The sequence below is a fragment of the Bufo bufo genome, chromosome 4 (assembly GCF_905171765.1).
Source record: "Bufo bufo chromosome 4, aBufBuf1.1, whole genome shotgun sequence".
Classification (NCBI taxonomy): Eukaryota; Metazoa; Chordata; class Amphibia; order Anura; family Bufonidae; genus Bufo; species Bufo bufo.
Window position 1 is genome coordinate 503,314,253 of NC_053392.1, and position 18,239 is coordinate 503,332,491.

Below are 18,239 nucleotides of genomic sequence, written 5' to 3' on the forward strand. Positions count from 1 at the left end.
TAAAAAGATCACAGAGAGGCACGGAGGATTATCAATCATGTTAATGCTCCGTATCTCTGCTGTCCGGAACGGGGCTTGGCTCTCTTTCACGCAGCGGATTCCACGCACGGGATCTGCTCGTGTGAAAGAGCCCTTAGAACGACCCATCATTTCACAAAGGCTTGTAAAGTCAAACTGCATGGCCAGGGCTGGATTTTATACACCTGTGGCAATGGGACTAAATAAAACCTCTGAATTCAATGATTAAGATGTTTCTCCTAATGCATTTGTCCATATAGTGTATCTAATGCACCTAGAAGACATACGCTGGGTGAATTATGTTATGTATCAAAGACAGCTTTCTCTGAAGAAATAATGAACTTTGTACAAACTATTCATCCTAAACAGGTTAATGGGTATAATTACAACCTTCAGGAGGAGTCCATGTTCTTTTCATTTAAACTGGCACTCATTATAAACAGTATATATTGTGAGACTGGCACTCCCTCGCATGGAAATAGAGCAATGATAGTAGTGTTGTTACACAATATTTAATATGGCACAATATCTAAAATACAATGTTACAATACAATGTTAAAATACTTGACAGTCGCTGCAGCGGAAACACAATAACAATATCAATCCCTAAAAATACCTAAAATCTAAAACTTCAATAATTACTCAAAAAAAGTCCAAAAAGAAGGGGACCATACATCCTGGATGAGCAACGATATCGCAAGCCAAAAGTGCGATATCGTTGCTCATCCAGGATGTATGGTCCCCTTCTTTTTGGACTTTTTTTGAGTTTTTATTGAAGTTTTAGATTTTAGGTATTTTTAGGGATTGATATTCTTATTGTGTTTCCGCTGCAGCGACCTGTCAAGTATTTTAACATTGTATGTAACATTGTATTTTAGATATTGTGCCATATTAAATATTGTGTAACAACACTACTATCATTGCTCTATTTCCATGCGAGGGAGTGCCAGTCTCACAATATATACTTTTTATTACGCCTTTGTTGATTTGAGTGATTCAATTTGAACTAGAGCACCCAATCCAGAATTGTAAGGGGAGTGAGCAGTTTGTCTATACTACTTTACTCATTATAAACACCCTGTTAGACAGGACAGCATGTATTATAAATGGTGTCCTATGTCACCATCAATATTGGATCCCATTAAGACAACCTATGCCTTACAGGAAAAGGGTTAAGAGTATGATCAGCAGTGGTTACGGCCACTAGGACCCCCACCAATCATGAGAATGGGGGACCGTGCTTCTTGCTCGAATGGAGTGGCAGACATGCATGCGTGTCCACCACTTTATTCATCTCTATGGGACTGCCAAAGACAGTCGAGTATGCTTGACTATCTCTGGCAGTACAAGCGCTCGGCTATCCCTGGCAGTACAAGCGCTCGGCTATCCCTGGCAGTACAAGCGCTCGGCTATCCCTGGCAGTACAAGCGCTCGGCTATCCCTGGCAGTACAAGCGCTCGGCTATCTCTGCAGTACAAGCGCTCGGCTATCTCTGGCTGTACAAGCGCTCGGCTATCTCTGGCAGTACAAGCGCTCGGCTATCTCTGGCTGTACAAGCGCTCGGCTATCTCTGGCTGTACAAGCGCTCGGGCTATCTCTGGCAGTACAAGCGCTCGGCTATCTCTGGCAGTACAAGCGCTCGGCTATCTCTGGCAGTACAAGCGCTCGGCTATCTCTGGCACTACAAGCGCTCGGCTTATCTCTGGCACTACAAGCGCTCGGCTATCTCTGGCACTACAAGCGCTCGGCTATCTCTGGCACTACAACGCTCGCTTCTCTGGCACTACAAGCCCCTCGGCTATCTCTGGCACTACAAGCGCTCGGCTATCTCTGGCACTACAAGCGCTCGGCTATCTCTGGCACTACAAGCGCTCGGCTATCTCTGGCACTACAAGTGCTCGGCTATCTCTGGCAGTACAAGCGCTCGGCTATCTTTGGCAGTACAAGGGCTCGGCTATCTCTGGCATTACAACGGCTCGGCTATCTCTGGCAGTACAAGGGCTCGGCTATCTCTGGCAGTACAAGGGCTCGGCTATCTCTCGCAGTACAAGGGCTCGGCTATCTCTCGCAGTACAAGCGCTCGGCTTATCTCTCGCAGTACAAGCACTCGGCTATCTCTCGCAGTACAAGCGCTCGGCTATCTCTGCCAGTACATGCGATCAGCTATCTCTCGCAGTGCAAGTGCTCGGCTAACTCTGGCAGCCAATAGATCTGACTGGAGCAGCATGTGTGACTGTCGCTCCAGTCATCAGCGCGGAGCAATCAGACTCCTGCTGATCAGACACTTATCCCTTATCTGGTGGACACGCCATACCACGTTAACAGTACACTGGATTAACACTAAATTGCTGGCACCCATGGAAGGAACATGATGAGTTATATTAATTCTATGCATTACAACAATCAAAAGACACTGAGCAGAAAAGTAAAACAAAAAAAGGACTATCACAGAAATCAGACTTAGGGCTCATGCAGACGACCGTATGTATTTTGCAGTCCGCAAAACATGGATCCGCAAAAAATACAGATGAAGTCTGTGCACATTCTGTTTTTTGCGAAACGGAACAGCTGGCCCCTAATAGAACAGTCCTATCCTTGTCAGTTATGCAGACAATAATAGGACATGCGGACATATGGAAATGGAATGCAATTTCTTTGCGGACCCATTGTAATGAATGGTTCCGTATATGGTCTGCAAAAAAATATGGAATGAACACGGAAAGAAATACATTCATGTGCGCGAGCCCTGACACTAACTTGTTGCTTTTGTCTGTATTTCTGTTCCGCAAAATATAGAACATGACCTATTATTGTCCGAATTACGGACAAGGATAGGACTCTCTATTAGGGGCCAGCTGTTCCTTTCCGCAAAATACAGAATGCACACGGACATCATCCGCATTTTTTGTGGATCAGTGTTTTGAGGACCGCAAAATACATACGGTCATGTGCATGAGCCCTTAAATATATCATTTATCCTGACTCACAAGTTCTTCAAACCGAAATTCTACACAATTCCCACCCCAACACTTACTACTTCGTTTTGTCAATGCAGCACAATTACACCACGTGACCACACAGCACATGTCGTAATTGTGAATGGGTGACGGAGTTAAATGGAGCCGGATGACACCCTATAACACTGCTGATAAAAGAGAAAGTGGTATATAACAGCAGTGACTGGCAAAATGGCAACGGCACCAAATTATTATTTTTTTTTGATTTTAAGTGTTGGAATACCGGATACACATCCTGAATACAAATGTCCCCTAAGTACAGGGCATGAGGAACAAGGTACCGGTAATACAAGAATGAAACTCATTTGTACCTGTGCTCTGCATACTTGTTCTTTCTTCAGAAGAACATCACCAAGGATTTGACGGTAGTACACCAGCAAAGGAACATAACACATGCTGCCGACCAGTGTCTCTGGAAGCAGACTGCAAGAAACACACGTTATCCAGGAGTCTACACAATCTCTCTTTCAATTCACTTCCCAAGTTAACAATTTATAATCAAGCTTAATTTAAGGCGGTGTTCCACTTTAAAGGGTTGGTCACTTTATGGTTATTGTTGACCAATGTATTTGTGAGATGATCATATGGCACTTACTAATATGGCCCTTGTTGAAATTCTATATTTCATAAGGTAGGTCCCATGGTTGCCATATCTTCTGTGCTGTCCACTCAGAGGTCCTGTCCATAAAATGGCTTCTGATGGAGGGTCATGTGACCAGGTTAATAACCTCCATGTGATGTCTTCTACATTCTAGTCTTTATTAGTATACTCCTACATTCTAGTCTTACTATATTAGTAAGTCCCATATAATCATCTTACAAACACATTGGTCAACAGTAACCGGAAGTGGCCAACCCCTCTAACAAATAGGGAGAACCGGAAAGAAACTCAGACATGCTTGATGCCTGCGGATGGAGGTGATATTTACACACGTAGGCAATGGGGGAGATTTATCAAAACTGGTGAAAGGGAAAACTGGCTTAGTTGCTCACAGCAAGCAGATTCCACCAGATCACCTTTGGAAAATGAAAAGTGGAATCTGGTTGCTAGCGGCAATTAAGCCAGTTTTCCCTTTCACCAGTTTTGATAAATCTCATCCCTATATATACTGTGCAGTTGACTTTCGTGCTGTAATTCCTATTACAATCCTATACATACATACAGTTGCAAGAAAAGTATGTGAACCCTTTGGAATGATATGGATTTCTGCACAAATTGGTCATAAAATGCAATCGGATCTTCATCTAATTCACAACAATAGACAATCACAGTCTGCTTAAACTAATAACACACAAAGAATTAATGTTACCATGTTTTATTGAACACACCATGTAAACATTCACAGTGCAGGTGGAAAAAGTATGTGAACCCTTGGATTTAATAACTGGTTGAACCTCCTTGGCAGCAATAACTTCAACAAAACGTTTCTGTAGTTGCAGATCAGCCGTGCACAACGGTCAGGAGTAATCTTGACCATTCCTCTTTACAGAACTGTTTCAGTTCAGCAATATTCTTAGGATGTCTGGTGTGAATCGCTTTCTTGAGGTCATGCCACAGCATCTCAATCGGGTTGAGGTCAGGACTCTGACTGGGCCACTCCAGAAGGCATATTTTCTTCTGTTTAAGCCATTCTGTTGTTGATTTACTTCTATGCTTTGGGTCGTTGTACTGTTGCAACACCCATCTTCTGTTGAGCTTCAGCTGGTGGACAGATGGCCTTAAGTTCTCCTGCAAAATGTCTTGATAAACTTGGGAATTCATTTTTCCTTCGATGATAGCAATCCGTCCATGCCCTGACGCAGCAAAGCAGCCCAAACCATGATGCCCCCACCACCATACTTCACAGTTTGGATGAGATTTTGATGTTGGTGTGCTGTGCCTCTTTCTCCACACATAGTGTTGTGTGTTTCTTCCAAACAACTCAACTTTGGTTTCATCTGTCCACAGAATATTTTGCCAGTACTGCTGTGGAACATCCAGGTGCTCTTGTGCAAACTGTAAACGTGCAGCAATGTTTTTTTTAGACAGCAGTGGCTTCCACTGTGGTATCCTCCCATGAAATCCATTCTTGTTTAGTGTTTTACATATCGTAGATTCGCTAACAGGGATGTTAGCATATGCCAGAGACTTTTGTAAGTCTTTAGCTGACACTCTAGGATTCTTCTTCACCTCATTGAGCAGTCTGTGCTGTGCTCTTGCAGTCATCTTTACAGGACAGCCACTCCTAGGGAGAGTAGCAGCAGTGCTGAACTTTCTCCATTTATAGACAATTTGTCTTACCGTGGACTGATGAACAGCAAGGCTTTTGGAGATACTTTTATAACCCTTTCCAGCTTTATGCAAGTCAACAATTCTTAATCGTAGGTCTTCTGAGAGCTCTTTTGTGCGAGGCATCATTCACATCAGGCAATGCTACTTGTGAAAAGCAGACCCAGAACTGGTGTGTGTTTTTTATAGGGCAGGGCAGCTGTAACCAACCACCTCCAATCTCATCTCATTGATTGGACTCCAGTTGGCTGACACCTCACTCCAATTAGCTCTTGGAGATGTCATTAGTCTAGGGGTTCACATACTTTTTCCACCTGCACTGTGAATGTTTACATGGAGTGTTCAATAAAAACATGGTAACATTTAATTCTTTGCGTGTTATTAGTTTAAGCAGACTGTGATTGTCTATTGTTGTGACTTAGATGAAGATCAGATCACATTTTATGACCAATTTGTGCAGAAATCCATATCATTCCAATGGTTCACATACTTTTTTTTGCAACTGTATATATATATATAAATATATAATATATATATATATATATAATATACACCAATATTGCTGCAGCTCTGTGAGCAGAAGCCTCTGCTCTACCCAAGTTCCACCTAAGGTATAATGTTCTTACTTTAACATTTCTCTCCTTATTCTGTTCAGTGATCTAATCTTCACAAGAAGCCGGGGTTGTCTTCTCTGTGTTATCATTTGATGGAAGACGCCACTTGTTGCTAGGAGGTGAAATATACATGCGTTTTATTGATTTTCTAGCAGCAAATTAACGTATTGTGGGTCATTTACTAACAGAAGTATGCTAGCTTTTGGCATTTTTACACCGCCCTTGCCACCTAGGAGCGGCAGGGGCTGGGGCATCAGTCCAGCAAGTTTCCACCTGGAAAAAGGCATAAAAATAGTCAGAAATGAATGGGATAGACTGCTCTACTTTCAAGCAAATGGTAGAGGTGCAGAGACTGCTAAGCCTGACTCACCCAGTCAGAAAAAGTAAAGGGTGAAGGGTAAGTGACCTCTGTAGCCAGAGACAGTGCGGGATGCCGCACTCAGACACAGAGCATCCCTTCTTCCCACAGCATTGTACAAAGAATATCAGCGATTTGTACCACATATACATTGTCACATATCTTGAAGTCTTAATTTAAAGAAGATCATCTCTAGTTCAATACTAGATTTCCAATGTATATCGCTATTGACTATGAAAGACTATTCCACAAATAGAGGCATCACTATAGAAGGCGGCATCATTTATCCTCTATTCAGTGGCGATCACTCAATTATTACTATTATTATTTTGGTTTTTGACATTTTTATATTTTTTCTATATTTTTATCATTCATCATAAAGGACATTTTTTCATAGACTCTTAACCTTGAACCATTGATCCTATGACCTTTTACTACCAGCACTCATCTATATTTTAATATATAATAATCTATAAAAAAAAAAGTCTCTACAACTACACAACTTTTTAATATTATAAATAAACTCAAAATAGATTGACCCAAATAAGAGTGTGCCTGCTTATCCTTCCATTTTCATAAAATAGTCAGAGGCTGGCATGGTTTTCAATCTGTGAGCATGGACTGGCGGAGGTGCAACCTAATTTATTTTCAAATGTTTTTATTTGAAGTTGACACAATAAAGGAGTACGGGGGGGGGCGTGGCCAGCAGCCGAATGACTGGAAGTGTGTCAGCTGAGCTCCGAGGCCGGCGCAGAACTACAGGGCAAATCCTGACTACTACCAGCCAGCACCAGCATAACAGAATTCTTGGAGAACCCCGACATCATCAGGAAGCCGGCACATATCCGACTTACCCTGAAGTGTGAGCTGAAGTGAGCAGCGCGACCAACGCATGAGCACCGGGAGAGGAGCTGAGGGGTAGAGGTGTACAACGCTGCTGGGGGAAGATTGGAAGCAGTAGGCGCTGCGAGTACCCGCTGACTTTCCCGCCAGTCGGCCATTTTTACCAGCTCCCCGGCAGCACCAGGAGAGAGGAAGGAGCTTTGTGCAGCACAGCAGACAGGTGCAACAGAGTATCCGGTCTACACATAAGTGGACAGTGCAACCTCTCCAAAGAACCCTCTAACCCCCTGCTGGGACTATATCCTTAATACAGGGGTGCAGGACAACCTCAGCACAGCTCTGCACGCTCCTCTGGCGGGCCCTATAGCCACAAAGAAGCCAATTGAGCTATATAAGTGCTCACAATAGATTTGCATCAGATATACTTGCTCTCAAATCAATATAATAATGGGGCCACAAAAGGCACAAAGTGCGGCAGACAAACTAAAAGAGTTCGCAAGACAACCAGAGGAGGCGTCGCGGTCTCCCCTACCCCAGTGAAATGTGCACACAAGGGGTAGCACTGCCTCAGACACTGTAGTCCCTGCAACAGCTCCTGAAGATGCTCAGGATGAACCCACCCTAAAGCAAGTAACAGCACAAGTCCTAGAGGCTATTACGGCCTGGAAGACGTCTCCTACAGGGAAACTGGATGAAGTTAAGATTGATCTAGGCCTCCTGCGTCAAGACATTCATAATTTGCGGGACAGAGTCCAACATGCTGAAGAACGTATATCACGCATTGAAGATGCGACAGCAACTGTTCCCAGATCCATATCCGAGCTTAACTCCAAAGCAGAACTCTGGAAACAGAAAGCGGATGACTTGGAAAATAGACTCCGGAGAAATAATATAAGAATAATCGGCTTGCCCGAAAGAGTAGAGGGTCGTACTCCAGATGAGTTTATAGAGAATAAGATTAAATAACTTTTCCCGGATGCAAACTTCTCTTTGGCATTTGCAGTTGAAAGGGCTCACAGGGTACCGGACAGACCTCCGCCACCTGGAGCCCCAACCCGACCCATGCTCGCAAGATTTCTTAATTGTAAAGATAGAGATAGGATATTGGCTTTAGCCAGAAGATGACAAGAAATCAAATATGATAATTCCAGAGTTTCCATCTTCCCAGACTTTTCCATGGAGCTGCAAAAACAACGTGTCACCTTTATGGATGTAAAACGGCAGCTGAGAGAAGCCAACATACCCTAACTCATGGTTATCCTGCTAAATTAAGAGTGGTAGACCGAGATAGAGCGGTTTTCTTCACCTCCCCTGGAGAAGTTGCTGAATGGCTAGCCTTAAGGCGAAGACGAGGGAATCCTTGAACCCCTCTAAGGACTGATCACCAGATGGCGCCATCGGACTGGCTAGGCTAAGTTGAAATGTTTCAATATGATCAAATACAGCTTACTGTTCATTCTGTTACATGTTTTAGCTACTGAGTAAGGGCCGCCTCAACCATATCTTTATGCTTAACTAGAGGTGTTCAAGTAGTTACTGCAGCCTGCATGCTCTGTCAAACCATCACCAATGATGGAGGCATTCCGGTTTCAACTGGCATCACCAATGATGGAGGCCTTCCGTTTCACTGGCCATCACCAATGATGGAGGCATTCCGGTTTCACTGGCCTAGATTCTGTATTGAAACCAGCCACACCAGACTCAACATTTACTCAGCGAATACTTTTCAGTCAAGGAGTACAGTTGGCATTTCTAGTTTTCTAAGGTTTCTATGTTCAAGGTTGCTCAAACAAATTTGCTATACCTTAATCACAACCATTGCAATTTGTCCAGCTCCTGATATTGTTAAGATTCACAGCTTATGGATCTGGTTATTAATGTTAGTATGTTATGGTTAATCAAACACACATGCTCAGTATCATCACAAGCCATCGCGATATGTCTAGCTCCTGACAACATATTCGAGCCCAGGATTCCATGGAATGTTAGGGGATTAGGGACTCCACAAAAACGATCATGGTGCAGTCTTTCATTAGAAATTCCAGCCCCGCACATACTGTGTCTTCAAGAGACACATCTCACACCTATTACATCTCTGGTTCTAAAGAAGCCTTGGGTACAATAGTGCGCACACGCCTACCATTCCTCTTCCTCAAGGGGGGTGTCCTCTATTAATACATAAACAGCTAAAATGGAGGCGAAAGAACTAGCTATTGATACGGAAGGCAGATATGTCTTTGTACACGCTCTTATTGACAATGTACATTATGTTTTACTGAGCATTTATAACCCTCCCCCTGGCTCCATGCAGATTTTACACCTAGCAGCCACCTTTGCCGCAGCAGACCACACGCTAAATACTTTGCATGGGAGACTTAAACATGATATTAGATCCCTTGTTGGATCGCCACAATGATGTGGCAGGCCCGTTCATTACAAGGAACCCCTCACAGCTAAGCAGATTCTTAACAGAATTTAGATGGCATGACCTCTGGAGGTCTAGATATCCCAGGTCGAGAATATATTCATGTCAAAGTAGCAGTCACAACTCCCTAACCAGGATAGACTGTATACCAGGCAATGAATCAACATTGTTAAATTCGAGGTCCATAACGTACTTACCCCTGGGAATTTCGGATCATTCACCAGTACTTGGCACATTGATTCGAAGTGTCCCCTCAATAATGTACAGAGTGAACACACACCCATTCTGGTTGAACCTCATGGGCGCATCAGATGGGATATCATATCAAATACAGGAGTTCATTAAAAGACATGAAAACGAATCGAACATTGGGCTGGTATGGCACACATTAAAAGCTTTTTTACATGGAGCACTACACTCTAATATATCCTACATCAAAAGAGACACTAAAAGATCAGAACTGGAACTGGAGTCTCGGTGCTCCACTCTAGAACAGCAATATACAGTCCTGATCAAAAGACCACTTGAAAAATGGCAAAAAAATCTTATTTTACATTGTTGGATCTTAACAAGGTTCTAAGTAGATCTTCAACATGCAAAAAGAAGAAATGAGAGTGAGACAAAACATTTTTTGAGCATTCAATTAATTGAAAATAACGATTAAACTGAAACAGGCTGTTTTTCGGCTGATCCAAATTTAGGACCACATGCCTTTAAAAGGCCAAATCTGTGCAAAGATGTGGATTCATTGTCATTTTCTGTCAGGTAGTCACACGTTGTGATGGCAAAGGCAAAAAAACTCTCCCTTTTTGAATGTGGTCGGGTTGTTGAACTGCATAAGCATGGTCTCTCACAGCGCGCCATCGCTGCTGAGGTGGGACGCAGTAGGACTGTCATTTGGAATTTCTTAAATGATCCTGAGGGTTATGGAACAAAAAAGTCAAGTGGAAGACCCCAAAAAATTTCATCAGCACTGAGCCGGAGGATCCAATTGGCTGTCCGTCAAGACACTGGACGATCCTCGACCCAAATTAAGGCCCTTACTGGTGCTGACTGCAGCCCCATGACCATCAGACGGCATCTGAGACTGAAGGGCTTCAAAAACAAAAAACGTCTTCAAAGACCTCGTCTTCTTGAACGCCATAGAACTGCTCGTTTGGACTTTGCAAAAGAGCACCAAACATGGGACATTCAAAGGTGGAAGAAAGTTTTATTCTCTGATGAGAAAAAATTTAACCTTGATGGTCCTGATGGTTTCCAACATTACTGGCATGACAAGCAGATCCCACCTGAGATGTTTTCTACGCGCCACAGTGGAGGGGGTGCCATAATGGTCTGGGGTGCTTTTTCCTTCAGTGGAACAATGGAGCTTCAGGAAGTTCAGGGGCGTCAAACGGCCGCTGGCTATATCCAGAGAGCATTCCTCATGACTGAAGGCCCTCGTCTGTGTGGTAACGACTAGATTTTTCAATAGGACAACGCTACAGTACACAATGCCCGCAGGAACAAGGGACTTCTTCCAGAGAATAACATCACTCTTTTGGCCCATCCTGCGTGTTCCCCTGATCTAAATCCAATTGAGAACCTTTGGGGATGGATGGCAAGGGAAGTTTACAAAAATGGACAACCGTTCCAGACAGTAGATGGCCTTCGTGCGGCCGTCTTCACCACTTGGAGAAATGTTCCCACTCACCTCATGGAAACGCTTGCATCAAGCATGCCGAAACGAATTTTTGAAGTGATAAACAATAACGGCGGAGCTACTCATTACGGAGTTCATGTTTGGAAGTTGGATTTCTGTTTTAGGGGGTTTAGGATTTTTTTGGAGGTGTGGTCCTAAACTTTTGTTCAGCTGAAAAACAGCCTGTTTCAGTTTATTCATTGTTTTCAATAAATTGAATGCTCAAAAAATGTTTGTCTCACTCCCATTTCTTTTGTTGCATGTTGAAACTCTACTTGGAACCTTGTTAAGATCCAGCCATGCTAAATATGTTTTTTTGCCATTTTTCAAGTGGTCTTAAACTTTTGATCAGGACTGTATTAGTCACCCGACTGACGCCAACAGAAGTGAGTGGCTGGAGCCGGGGAGACAATACTTAGCAATACTTAAAGATAAAGCTGATAGGAAACTGTTCTTTAGGAAACAAACTGCTTGGGAAATCAATCAGCTAAGCTGCTGGCCCAATTGATCCGACATGACTCAGCAATTAGGGATCACATGGGACAAGTACTCAGCACTCAAGAAACCATTCTCAGCACCTTCACACATTTTTATCGAGACTTATATAGATCCAATATAACAGCATCCGAAACGGAGATAGCTACCTATTTAGAAGACATTTCTCTCCCCAAACTCACCACATCACAAAGTGCCCAATTGGATCAGCCTATTTGCTTGGAGGAGATACTGCAGGCAATAGCAGATCTAAATACCGGGAAATCCCGGGGCCCAGATGGGCTCCCCAAAGAAGTATACGCCAAATATGCAGAGGTGTTGGCCCCCCCCCCCCAACTGCTGACCACCTTTCACTCAGCTCTAGAAACGGGACACTTACTGGAGTCGTTTAAGGAAGCCACCATAATACTCCTGCTCAAACCTGACAAGCATTCTCTTGATTGCGGATTGTATAGACCCATAGCTCTGCTAAATGTGGACTACAAAATCCTAATGAGAATTTTAGCCACTCGTCTTAACCCGGTAATTCTATCATTAATCCACGAGGACCAAACAGGCTTTATGCCAGGGAAGTCCACCACAGAGAACATAAGAAGGGTACAGGTGGTTACACAGCTCGGATATTCCATGAATGCAGACTGGGCACTAGCGTCACTAGATGCAGCCAAAGTATTCGATTCCATAGAATGGTCATATCTAACTGGCTGTCATCGAGGCTTTGGGTTTGGACCTCAGTTCCTTAGATGGATCAGTATCCTGTATAGCAACCCGCTAAGTAGGCTTCTGGTCAATGGAGAATTGTCGTACAGTTTCCTCCTTCATAGAGGGACGAGACAGGGTTTGCCCCTTATCACCACTTTTATTTGCCATTAAGGTGAGAAACAGCAATAACATATCCGGAGTAACCATGGGGGAGAAGGAGGTTCGAATAGGATTGTACGCTGATGACATGATTTTATATCTGTCATCACCTAAATCGTCTCTCAGCAATGTGGTGAATCTGATAGATGAATTTGGGGACTACTCGGGCCTGAGAATTAACGGGGGGAAATCGGTGTACATGCCACTGACCAGGGCAGAATGGAATGGACCCTAACATGTCTCTCAGATGAAAGTGGTGGATAACTTTAAATATCTAGGAGTCAAAATCACCAAGAGATATTCCCAGGTTTTATCACTTAATATGTGTCCGCTAATTGAACATATCCGGAAAAAATTTAACAACTGGAAACCGTTGCCTATCTCGGTGGCAGGGCGGATTAACTTAGTTAAAATGAATATACTCCTAAAAGTGCTATATACCGTTCAACATGCAGAGACGCATATACCCAAATCAATGTTCAAAAAATTAGATGCCATGACCAGGGTTTTTATATGGGGCAGATCCCGTGCCAAACTCAGCTTAGATACGTTGAGATGTCCTAAATTAGAGGGACATCGGATTATTTTATATATTACCTAGCTAGCCAGTTAAGGCTTATTAACACCTGGGTCACAACAGAAGACTTGCCTACCTCAGAGGACTTCCTTAAACCTTATCTTAAATGCAATACTTTGTGGTCGGTATTGGAGGGGCCATCAAAATTCCAAAGACTAATGCTACCTTTACATAAATTAGCCCAGACGGTCTGGAGAGAAGCTAAATTACTAGCCAAATTTACAGAGGTAGTTTCAGACATACCTTTGTGGGGAAATCAGTCCATACCAAATATACAGGGAGTAATGGGAGCCAAAACCCTAGGTGATATTTATGATCAAGGAATTATGATGACATTCGAGGCTTTGGCACAAAAATATAATATACCACACACCCATTTCTTTTCATACCTACAACTTAGGGCTGCAGTACAGAGCAAATTTCTGCAAGGCAGCACCAGAGTGTCCAAATATCCACTCATAGGAGTTGTAAAAGTCCCAACATAGACAATCAGAGTAATGTATTGGAGCTACTACGTCAACCTTCCGACATCAGCCGGTTTTTCCATATAAGTGGAGAAGGGGAGTGAAGGGGAAGGGAAAAGTATGGGTTATGGGGGGGGGGGATTAGTAATACAGAAACCATAACTTGACACCCCACAAACCGCAGGGTAATTAGAACATAACAGTAGCCCAACATGTTCACCTCTCCTCCACAGTCAGTGGATTTAAAACCCAAGCAAGCACGCGGCCCGCAGGGACCCCAGCTGAGCCCTCAAGTAGAATCATATCTCTGAGATTGGCGGATCGTTTAATAAGACACGCGTCTGATACCAGGAAGTGAGTTGAAAACATTCCTGAATGCATCTTCTAACCTGGAGGGGCAGTATATCTATGAAGCTCTCCCATTTTTTCACATGGATCTCCTTCCTGGAAGACGCCTCCACCCAGTCCATCTTCATTAAGATGGAGACTTTCTCGAGAAATAGCTTAAACAGTGGGGGTGCGGGGTCAATCCATGTGTGGAGGATAGTCTTGACTGCTGCTGCTGCTGCTGCTGCTATCAGACATAACAATTTCCTACTACCAGTGGTGCAACGTTTACTAGTCAGGTCAATGTACCAAAAGATGACCCATATAGGATCTAGAGGTGCTGCTGATGTCAGATGGGTGGTAGTAAATGTGTGGACTTTACGCCAGAAAGATGGTATCACCGGGCACTGCCACAAACAATGGAAAATGCCTGCTCCTGTTTCTTTACATCGGAATCAAACTTTAATGGCAGATTTCTGAAAATTTTAATTCACCTTTGGGTTCATCTGGATTTGCAGACAGAAAATGTGCAGTGCACTGGGAAAAGCGATTGAAATGTGTACAAATCTCATCCACACGCTCTGCAAATCGTCCATGCAGAAAATCACCTGTCAGTTTCTGACGCAGAAATGTTGCAGGGTTATTTTTGCAGATTTTTTTCCATTAAGTTCAAAGTTCTACAACAAACCCCCCCAACTGTTGCAGAATTTGCTACAGCAAAATTTTCAAGTTTTAAAGGGCGATACTGAAGTGTGCATACCATTGTTTTATGCGTTTTATCAGAGATACTGTTGTAAGTACAATAAATCTTTGCACGTGTCGGTGGCAGTCTGGGCTTCACTATTGTTGCGACCTTTAAAGGGATTCTGTCACCTCATTTTAGGTTATAGAGATGCAGACATGCACGGCTAGATTGCCGCTAGATTGTCCGCAATATACCGGTCCTATAGGCCTGTGTCCGTTTATTTTGTTTAAAAAATGATTTTAGAGATATGTAAATGAGTCTTGTAAGGAGCCCAAGGGGCTGTACTAACCTTCCTGGTGCCCAGCCTTGCCCCCCTGTGAAGGAGCCCAGCACCGCCTGCGTCCTCCGAATCTCCTCCTTTCGTCACAGTTAGATTGCTGCAATGCGCTGATGCCAGCACAGGGAAGGAACACTATACCAGCACTGCGCATGCGCGAGCTATCGCATCGCGAGATTACGGCAATCTGTGACGAAAGGAGGAGATTCGTGGATACAGGCGGTGCTGGACTCCTTCACAGGGGGGTGTGGCTGGGCACCAGGAAGGTTCGTACAGGGCTAATTTACATATCTTTAAAATAATTTTTTAAACAAAATAAAAGGACACAGCCCTATAGGACCGGTATATTGCGGACATGCTAGCGGCGATCTAGCAAGGCATGTCCGCATCTCTATTACCTAAAACGAGGTGACAGAATCCCTTTAATTACCCACAGGAGTGTTGGAGAGAGGAGGGATCCTCGGGTATACCCCTTGCAGATCCTTCCCCGTGCCTTTTGTAACCCGTACCAAGAAGGGAGGAGGTGTATCAAGCAGCGCGGTTTTCCGCAGTTTTTTTGCAGATTTTTTCCCATTAAGTTCAAAGTTCCACAACAAACCCCCCCAACTGTTGCAGAATTTGCTACAGCAACATTTTCAAGTTTTAAATTTAGAAGAAAAAAAATAAACTATAGCTTCTATGCTTCCCTTGCCTGGTCCCATGCCGGTCTCTGAACAACCCGCTGTAGCAATCATATGGGACGAGATGTCATTGCAGGAGGGCGAGTTGTACAGAGACTGGCATAAGACCAGTCAAGAGAGCCAGGGAAGGGGTGAGTATAGTTTATTTTTTTTTGTTTTTTTTGTTTCTTTTATTTTGTTTCTTTTTTAGTTTCTTTACTTTAGTTTCTCCCTCTGTGCTTCTGTTAGATTTGTCTAATTTATGACCAGGCATACAACTTGTCATAAATTAGGCACATCTGTGGCAGTTCTTGCCCCTGGCGTAAAAACGGGCTGGCGTAGTTTTTCGCTAACATTTACACCTGTTTCCAGGCATAAATGTTAGTAAGTTTGCCGGGGCTGAAGTCTTGGCCTCCGACACGCCCAACTGGCGGACACGACGTATAACTGGCCATGCAACTACATTTTGTCACACAACCTGTTAGAAAAGGGGACTTGCGACTATTTTATGCCGGTCTTCGTCTCCCCCTTGCCCGCCCTGCAGTAAGATTCATCTACTTTATGACGAGGCATGCTCCTCGAAATAAATTAGGCACATCTATGGCAAATGTCCAGTCAAAAAAGGGGACTTGCGACTATTTCATGCCTAAAATATTGGCAAGTCCCTTTGTAAATGTGCCCCAGTGTCTATTATTTTCACTGCTTGACTGTTTTCCGCAGGTGAAATCGACAAGCAAATCTGTGCCAAAATCCACACGGATTGGTGTGGACTTGGTGCTGCCAATTTCCCTGCAAGTTCTTATGGAACTGCTGTGGAAGTTTTCCAGAGCAACTGTTTATCCGCTGCATGAATAGAAACCTGGTGAAAATAATATTCTATTGGTCAGCTACCGAGCACAGCGGTGGGGGATCCTTCAAACTAAAGCTATAGTCACCTCTGGGGACCAGAATACAAAATACTGGTGACACTGTCAGTGCATACCTCGTCTCGATATAGATGGATCAACTTCTACCCCTCGTTCATACGGCGTTCCACCATTTAACGTCAGTTCGTACGTCCTAAACAGAAATAAAAAGAAAGCAGAATAAACTGAAAGAACATGTCCTATCCAAGAAAACAGCAAGCAAAAACATAGAAACAGGAACCTATAGTAATCTATGCTGTAAGTGTGCGTTCAGTGCCGCCAAAATTCTGCAAACAACATAATGGGGTATATTTACTAAGACCGGCTTTTTAGGTCGGTCTTCGTTTCCCCCTTGCGTTGCTGTTAGTTTTGTCTAATAAATTAGGTGCATCTGTGGCAGACCTTGTGCCTGGCATAAAAACTAACATTTCCAGGCATAAATGTATGCAAGTTTGCCTGGGCTGGAGTCCTGGCACAGCCCCTGCCCCGCCCAACTGGCAGACATGGCGTAAAACCGGCCGTGTGACGAAATATCATCACACGGCCAGTTAAAAAGGGGACATGCGACTATTTTTTGCCTATTGTCCCTTAGTAAATGTGACCCCATGTGATTACAATCTGTTATTTGATCACCTATGACTTGCATGACAGATGGCAATTATTAACACTCCATGATGCAATCGGCAACGTTCATACCTTCTGCAATTTCGCTGATAGATATTAAACAATATGGGATCTGTTCTGGGACCCATATTGTTTAATGTCTTTATCAGCGAAATTGCAGAAGGCCTCGATGGTAAGGTGCGTCTTTTTGCTGATGACACAAAGATTTGTAACAGGGTTGATGTTCCTGGAGGGATACACCAAATGGAAAAGGACTTAGGAAAACTAGAGGAATGGTCAAACATCTGGCAACTAAAATGTAATGTTGATAAGTGCAAGATAATGCACCTGGGGCGTAAAAACCCAAGAGAAGAATATAAAATCAGTGATACAGTCCTAACTTCAGTATCTGAGGAAAGGGATTTAGGGGTCATTATTTCAGAAGACTTAAAGGTAGGCAGACAATGTCATAGAGCAGCACGAAATGCTAGCAGAATGCTTGGGTGTATAGGGAGAGGCATTACCAGTAGAAAGAGGGAGGTGCTCATGCCGCTCTACAGAGCACTAGTGAGACCTCATTTGGAGTATTTTGCGCAGTACTGGAGACCATATCTCCAGAAGGATATTGATACTTTGGAGAGAGTTCAGAGAAGAGCTACTAAACTAGTACATGGATTGCAGGATAAAACTTACCAGGAAAGATTAAAGGACCTTAATATGTATAGCTTGGAAGAAAGACGAGACAGAGGGGATATGATAGAAACTTTTAAATACAGAAAGGGAATCAACAAAGTAAAAGAGGAGAGAATATTTAAAAGAAGAAAAACTGCTACAAGAGGACATAGTTTTAAATTAGAGGGGCAAAGGTTTAAAAGTAATATAAGGAAGTATTACTTTACTGAGAGAGTAGTGGATGCATGGAATAGCAGAAGTGGTAGCTGCAAATACAGTGAAGGAGTTTAAGCATGCATGGGATAGGCATAAGGCTATCCTTCATATAAGATAGGGCCAGGGACTATTCATAGGATTCAGATATATTGGGCAGACTAGATGGGCCAAATGGTTCTTATCTGCCGACACATTCTATGTTTCTATGTTTCT

The 18,239-nt window shown here is 43.4% G+C and overlaps 1 protein-coding gene across 1 annotated transcript in view; it reads right to left on the reverse strand.

Annotated features, from left to right (window-relative positions):
* NPHP1 (nephrocystin 1) overlaps positions 1-18,239 on the reverse strand; it is a 95,286-nt gene that overhangs the window by 12,611 nt on the left and 64,436 nt on the right. Inside the window, 4 exon segments of the mRNA XM_040429633.1 lie at positions 3,347-3,370; positions 3,373-3,458; positions 5,931-6,030; positions 16,613-16,689. Of these exon segments, the coding sequence (XP_040285567.1) occupies positions 3,347-3,370; positions 3,373-3,458; positions 5,931-6,030; positions 16,613-16,689 (287 nt within the window).